Below are 7,909 nucleotides of genomic sequence, written 5' to 3' on the forward strand. Positions count from 1 at the left end.
AAATAGACCGTGTCACTATATGAGACTGTGAAAGAACTTCAATAGTTTGTGCGATCACTCTGCTGATGGAAGGTTGTGACAGACACAAGTCATCGCTGCTGCACTGTTGCAAGCATCTTTCCGGTTGCCAAATACCTCAGCGTTGTAATCACTTTGATTTCTGGCATTATGGCATTACTACGAGCGGTGGAAGATGTGAGTGCATCTCTAATAAGGTCAGCCACAAACATAATCCCATCGTGATCCAATCTGTAGCGTTTAATTAACTCATGGTCATTCATTGTTTCGAGAATATTTCTTCTTTCCACCATTTTGTCCGCTGCTAGAGGAACTCTTAAGCCACTTAAAAGTCCTCCTCTCTACTCTTACGGATTTTTACCTTAGGAGCTGTTCTTAGGGCTAAGATGTTTCATGAATCACGTTTATCTTTACTAAGATTTAGTCCTAAATTTAAGGGGAAATTCTAAAAAAAAAAACCGTCATAACTCTAAGATTTTTTTTAGAATTTTGTCACTAGGAGCAACTTTTAGGCTTAGGAAGCTTTGTGAATACGGGCCCAGGTGTGCAATACTTGTAGAGACACAAGAAGACTGGAAGCTGTAACTGCTCCAAAGGGGCTTTAGGTTCTGAATGCTTTTGTGAGAGATTTCTGCATTAAGCATTTATTAAGTTGCCAGAATTAAAGACTTCTATTGCTGTAATAAAATGCCACAAATTCCAAAGGACATCCTTTTCTGTTGTCTTTATCACACATATGACTGGTATTTCCAAAACACAAGAACATATTAAAATGTTTTTTCTTTTTATATTATTATAGGGCCTTACCGAATGAGTAATGTCTTCTGTCTGATGACAGTGACAAAGAAAATTACTGTCCCACAGTTTGAAAGCTTATTTTATTACTATTTTCCCTGTACTATCAGCATCATTTCACAGGATTGGCATGTTTCTGAAACCTTTGAGGAATCACATGACAATAATTTGCCTTACTGTTATTATCATTATTTGTTTTATGATATTTCCTCACCAAAAGTTGTCTAATGTTAAAGTGAATGGCAATGCTATCTTTGCTTCAGAGTACACATTAAACTTATGTTCATGTTGTGTAACTCTGCAGACCAGAAGGGAAGGACTACACAGTCCACAGGCTGGTTCTGGGGACCCATACGTCAGATGAGCAGAACCACCTTGTGATTGCCAGTGTCCAGATACCAAATGATGATGCCCAGTTTGATGCATCGCACTACGACAGTGAGAAAGGAGGTAAATGGGATGGGAGTTTTCATGCTTTTAATGTAAATTTTGACAAACAGTGTCTTTGTCTGAAACTGGTTTTGACATATTTGGCTTAGACGCTATACTATGAGGGAATGAATGAGTTAAGACTCGAGTCATGTTCCAGTTGGTGTGCAATCTGATGCTGTGTTATTTTGTCTTCCAGCAGGTATGTTGATGGAGACCCAGCTGTGTGGGTGTGCTCACTGCTTCTTGCCACAGAAAGTATGTTAATGTGGACACTGAACATTTTTAAGATACAGTCTAAGTCTAAACCTCAGTACAGACAATCTAGCATACATATCAAAATAAGGGTGTAGTAATACTTTACTGCATGTTGGTTGGTAGTGCCTGTCCCTTCCATCAAGTGAATTGTCTCCTTTTGAACTCTGGTTAAGTTCTGCTCTTAAGCTGGCATGAGCATGGCTGCTGTAACTATTGCTCAAAGATCAACTGTCAATATAATATCAACATGGGCAATAATTGATACTTATCTGTTTGTTGTGGCTATTACTAATACAGTAACCCATAATATTAATATTACAAATGCAAAACATACAAACAGGACAAAAGATACAGTAGCCTATATACACTGCCATTGAAAAGTTTGGGGTCACCTTTTTCCCAGTTTTTATTTTGATATTTAAGCAGTTCAAGTCCACTGAATAACCTTAAATGGTACAAAGTTAAGAAGTCAACTTCCAAAGGTAAAACAAACAAACAAAAAAGCCACCAAACTAAAAATGTGTGTAAATTTCATATAAAGCAGGCCTTTTTCAGGGATCAAGTAACAGGTTCACTTCCATCTTTTCTGCAGCAGTGGAAGTAAATGAAGCCTTGAAAACTGAAGCAGACAGTTCATAGAGGTGTCCCAACTGTTGTTGATGACTGCCAACAACAAATTCTGTAGACAGAGCTCCACCCTCTGAAGCATCATTTGGAAAAAGACAACTAACAAAGGAAGTCAGACCAGTTCAGTGTTTCATCCTATAGCAGGATAATGAGTCAAGAATTGACCTGTAGTTGTAAGTGTCTGGTGTCCTTTGTCTACCTTGCTATAGTCTGATTGTTTTTTCTTCTTAGAGTTTGGTGGATTTGGTTCAGTAAGTGGGAAAATAGAGATTGAGATCAAGATCAACCATGAGGGAGAGGTGAACCGAGCCCGCTACATGCCCCAGAATCCCTGCATCATTGCCACCAAGACTCCCACCTCTGATGTGCTGGTCTTTGACTACACTAAGCACCCGTCAAAGCCAGGTTGGATCACTGCTGTGATTATATACCTGTAGGACTATATGCATCATAACTCTCACATGCCAGTGAATGTCACATTAAGAAGGTGAATTCAATATGTATTTGTGTGTATCAGATCCCAGTGGAGAGTGTAATCCTGACTTGAGGCTGAAAGGGCATCAGAAAGAAGGTTATGGCCTTTCCTGGAATCCCAACCTCAGTGGCAACCTTCTCAGTGCCTCTGATGACCATGTGAGTGAGTAGAATTATAAAACCTAACATTTACTGTTGTCCAGTCAGAGAGGAGGATGTGCCACAAAGGAAGGCTCCAAGTGTTTGTCCAGACTAGGGTTGCAACTAACAGTTTATTTTCATTATTGATTTGTTATTTTCCCAATTTAACTAGTTGTTTATAAAAAGTCAGTCATAGCTTTTCAGAGCCCATGGTGACATTATAGTTGTTTTTGGTGGCCTGTTTTAATTTTAGTTTTAGTCTAGTCTTTGTGTGAAGCTGTCATTTTAATTTTTATTAGTTTTAGTCACATTCATATTCTTTTTAGTCTAGTCAAGTTTCAGTCAACTAAAAGTCTGAGCATTTTAGTCTTATTTTAGTCAGAATTATCCATGACTATTTTCACCTAGTTTTAGTTGACAAAAACTGATGACATTTAGTCTAGTTTTAGTCAATGAAAATTGTATTTTAGTCTCTTTTTAGTAATGCAGTTCTGTTTAACCCAGTCAATATAGTATAAGTACCTAGTAGTATAGATGAAACCAAAAGTTTATTTTAGCCAAACCCATTTCACACAGTGTTATCTTATTATATTATTGTTGCCTTATAGACTCAAGAATACATCCAATACACATTTTGTGTGATTTTGTGGCCACATTTCTCCCCATCTTTTTCCACAACACATTCTGTTTTCTTTTCCACTTCTATGTAATGAAAAGACGAATCCCGGCTGACCAGCCATTGGTCCCTTTCTCTGTGTCAGACTTAACTTTGTTTGTTGTCTTCTAAATAATGCCGCAAGTGGGGCTTAAGGAAGTGACATCGCCTGCGTCTGCGCAGTGCGACCTGATGCGGCCCCTGAACCGAGACAGAGGAAACAGAAATACTGCAAAATAATAATAATAATAACGCGACTAAACGAGATGAAATAACATTATAACATTTCATTTCATCTCATTTTGGTCACATTTTAGCATGGTTTATTTTGTAAACGACATTTAGTCTCATTTTTTTTCGTCAACAGTATTGCATTATACATTTAATTATAGTTGTCGTCACATGACCAGCATTTTCGTTGCGTCTCGTCTCGTTTTCATCACGTGATAAAGGTTCGTTGATGACATTATTCAGTCATAATTTTTAATGAAAGAAACACTAGGTGACATCTTCAGATGTTTTGTTTTGCCAGATTAATGGTCTGAAATCAAAAGCTATTCAGATTATTGAAGACTGGTGATGCAAAGAAAAGCATTAAATCTCCACGTTTGAGAAACAAGAGCCAGCAAATATTTGGAATTTTTATTGGAAAAAATGACCGAAATGATTATCAAAATAACAGATTCATTCTCTAGCTTTTAATTAATTAGACTAATTTTAACAGGCAGCAAGACTTCTCTAGAGCAGGACAGGTATACTGTTACAATGAATCGGAGCTCGATTTAGGGGCCACGCATCATCGAGAACTATAAACTAAAGTGATTACAGTCCATCAAACCTATGAGGCAAACATCTGTTGTATGGTTAATGTTGAAATAATGACTGGTATTCTGATCTTAAACTTGTACTTCATCCTCTGCTGCTAAATCTAATACTGGTTTCAACATTTCCACTTCCAAAATTGTTGCAATCACAAACTTTTTTGGTATTCTTTGGAACAACACAAAAATAACCAGAAAAAAGCCAAATCTGATGCATTCCACACAGAACTCCAAAAATGGACTGGACAGAATTACTGACACCTTTTCAAAATCATTAGAAATAGTTGTATTTCAAGCATTTGATGCTCCTTTAATTTGTAATGAAACTCAATGACTTGACCATTTTACAGTTTTGTTCAACGAATTCCTGCCCCTTAAGATCACGTGACCAAACCATGCTACCAAGGAAAAAGACTGGACAGATTCAACAAAGGCCCGATAAAACATAGTTATTATAGTGTTTTCAATACGGAAATGAGATAATTTCCTTAAACGGTGCAAGCATTGGTGACCCTTCCAATACAAAGCCTTGCATTTTGACTCAGTATTCAGTTTTGCATCAATAGTAGTGCCAATATACAGTATTTGTAAGTCTGCAGATATTCCACAGTCTGACCATTGATCCAAGTGATATTACTAACGTTGGGTTTCCTCCCAGAAACAATAATCGGGCCATGACTAGTCTCAGAGTCATTCGCATACAGTAAAACCTTGGATTGCGAGTAACCTCGTCTACGAGTGTTTTGCAAGACAAGCAATTTTTTAAAAATAAATTTAACTTGATAAACAAGTGAGGTCTTGCAATACGAGTAGTACGTACACTTTGTCTGCCGAGTGTCACGTCACAACTGAGCTAATGGTTCTCCCGCGTCACATCTGTACTGCAACAATGACCCCGATGAAGAAAAAATAAAGGTTGAAAAGAAAGGCAGTAAGAAAAAGGGGTGATTATGGCGGAAGTTAAAAAGGAAATCATCGAGAAACATGAACGAGGTATGCGAGTGGCCGACATCCCAAGATTTTATAAGGGAGATGTGCAAAATCCGCCAAGTCCTCAAAAGGAGGCAAAAGCAATTGTCACTAGATAAGTTCCTTGTTAAAGTCACACTAAAAGAAAAAGATTTCAGCGAGCCAGATAGCAGATAGCTCCTCTCTCTTGTCTCCCTCAGGACAACTATGATTCTTTTCAAAAGTAAAGTGCAGATTAACTTGTTTTATTTTTACTTTATACTGTATTTTGTATTACTGTAGTCATTTTGTATGAATAAGTGGTTGTGGAACGAATCATCTGAGTTTCCATTATTTCTTATGGGAAAATTCGCTTTGATATACAGTACAAGTGCTCTGGATTACGAGCACGTTGCCGGAACGAATTTTACTCGAAATCCAAGGTTTTACCATATTTAATAATGGCTCTGTTGTCATGTCTGCACATATGTGTAAGTATAAATAACAAGGATGACAACACACACCCTTGTGGTGAGCCCATAGAAGAACATATTTTATCTGACAGGGTGGCGTCCACGCTCATTCTCTGTGTTCTGTTAAAAAAAAAAAAACCCAAATCCAGCCTACCAAATTGTTGTCTAAATCAAACTGTTAAAGAACTTACCGGATCATGTTAACAGCAGAAGATAAATCAACAAATAAGAGCCTTGCATGAGTCCCAATTCCATCCAAAATTTTAAAAAGCAAATTAAGCAAAGTAATAGCAGAATCCTCTACTCCTTTATGAGGTCTATAAGCAAATTGCATAGGATCAAATAGGTGCATATTTTGCCTCCACGTTATGTGTGGCGTAAAAGTAACACCGCATTTCAGAAAAAGAACATCATACCAGCAGTAAAATATGGTGGTGGTAGTGTGATGGTCTGGGGCTGTTTTGCTGCTTCAGGCCCTGGAAGACTTGCTGTGATAAATGGAACCATGAATTCTGCTGTGTACCAAAATATCCTGAAGGAGAATGTCCGGCCATCCGTTTGTGACCTCAAGCTGAAGCGAACTTGGGTTCTGCAACAGGACAATGATCCAAAGCACACCAGCAAGTCAACTTCTGAATGGCTGAAGAAAAACAAAAGGAAGACTTTGGAGTGGCCTAGTCAAAGTCCTGACCTGAATCCAATTGAGATGCTGTGGCATGACCTTAAAAAGGCAGTTCATGCCCGAAAACCCTCCAATGTGGCTGACTTAAAACAATTCTGCAAAGATGAGTGGGCCAAAATTCCTCCACAGCACTGTAAAAGACTCATGGCAAGTTATCGAAAACGCTTGATTGCAGTTGTTGCTGCTAAGGGTGGCCCAACCAGTTATTAGGTTTAGGGGGCAAACACTTATTCACACAGGGCTTTGTAGTTTTGGATTTTGTTTTCCCTTAATAATAAAAACCTTCATTTAAAAACTGCATGATGTGTTTACTTGTGTTATCTTTGACTAATATTTAAATTTGTTTGATGATCTGAAACATTAAAGTGTGACAAACATGCAAAAAGATAAGAAATCAGTAAGGGGGCAAGCACTTTTTCACACCACTGAATAGCTTTCAGTAATTTATGGTGTTTTATTTAATTTTAATTTTTGTGTTTTTATGCTGTTTTGAAAAAGTATAGTAAAAACAAAGATGATTATTAATGTTATGATTGTTGTTGTTATCATTATGACTGATACTATTATTAGGGTTGTTAAATGACATTTAGTTTAACGTCAGGTCAAATGAACACATAGAACTTGATAGGTGATGTGAATGAATGGGTACATCAAATAAATTTGAAAGTTGGAAACGTGTCTGACTGTAATTACTATAGCCTGAAACCACCAAGGACATTTTTTGGAAATAAGTTGTCATGACAAATGGTGACTATGCTCAGTGATGCAGAGTTTTCCAAGCTTGAAACAGATCAGTGTAGCAAGGTGATAAAAATGTATTCAAACACTATGGTTCACCTTTCATTTTTCTCCAGACCATCTGTCTGTGGGACATTGGAGCTGGCCCAAAGGAAGGGAAGATTGTGGATGCCAAGACCATCTTCACTGGCCACACAGCAGTGGTGGAAGATGTTTCCTGGCACTTGCTCCATGAATCCCTCTTTGGCTCTGTGGCTGATGACCAGAAGCTCATGATGTAAGTGGGTATAAATCTTTTGTCTGGTTTTGTTAATGAGAACAACAGGTTGATCATAAGAAAATGGTATCATTTTATTTTTTATTTCTAACCAAATATATTGGGTGGCATTGTGGCTGGGGTTTAGCGCTGTTACCTCACGGCAAGAAGGTTCTGGGTTCGAGGCTCAGCTGACCTAGGGCCTTTCTGTGCAGAGTTTGCATGTTCTCCCTGTGCCTGCATGGGTTCTCTGGCTTCTTCCCACAGCCCAAAGACATGCAGCTTAGGTTGGCGACTCTAAATTGCCCATAGGAGTGAGTGTGTGGTTGTCTTTCTCTAAGTGACAGCCCTATGATAGACTGGTGACCTGTTCAGGATGTATCCCGCCTCTCGCCCAATGTCAGCTGGGATTGGCTCCAGGAACCCTCTTCAGGATAAGCAGTATACAGTGGGAACGGAAAGTATTCAGACCCCCTTAAATTTTTCACTCTGTTATATTGCAGCCATATGCTAAAATCATTTAAGTTCATTTTTTTCCTCATTAATGTACACACAGCACCCCATATTGACAGAAAAACACAGAATTTGACATTT

At 38.2% G+C, this 7,909-nt stretch overlaps 1 protein-coding gene across 1 annotated transcript in view; it reads left to right on the plus strand.

Annotated features, from left to right (window-relative positions):
* The window catches only part of LOC109974549 (histone-binding protein RBBP7), a 22,105-nt gene that overhangs the window by 2,212 nt on the left and 11,984 nt on the right, over nucleotides 1–7,909 (plus strand). Inside the window, exons 3-6 of the mRNA XM_020624776.1 lie at nucleotides 1,118–1,263; nucleotides 2,359–2,532; nucleotides 2,645–2,760; nucleotides 7,176–7,336. Of these exons, the coding sequence (XP_020480432.1) occupies nucleotides 1,118–1,263; nucleotides 2,359–2,532; nucleotides 2,645–2,760; nucleotides 7,176–7,336 (597 nt within the window). The remainder of the gene's footprint in view (nucleotides 1–1,117; nucleotides 1,264–2,358; nucleotides 2,533–2,644; nucleotides 2,761–7,175; nucleotides 7,337–7,909) is intronic.

The sequence above is a fragment of the Monopterus albus genome, unplaced genomic scaffold (assembly GCF_001952655.1).
Source record: "Monopterus albus unplaced genomic scaffold, M_albus_1.0 scaffold338.1, whole genome shotgun sequence".
In the NCBI taxonomy this organism is placed as follows: domain Eukaryota; kingdom Metazoa; phylum Chordata; class Actinopteri; order Synbranchiformes; family Synbranchidae; genus Monopterus; species Monopterus albus.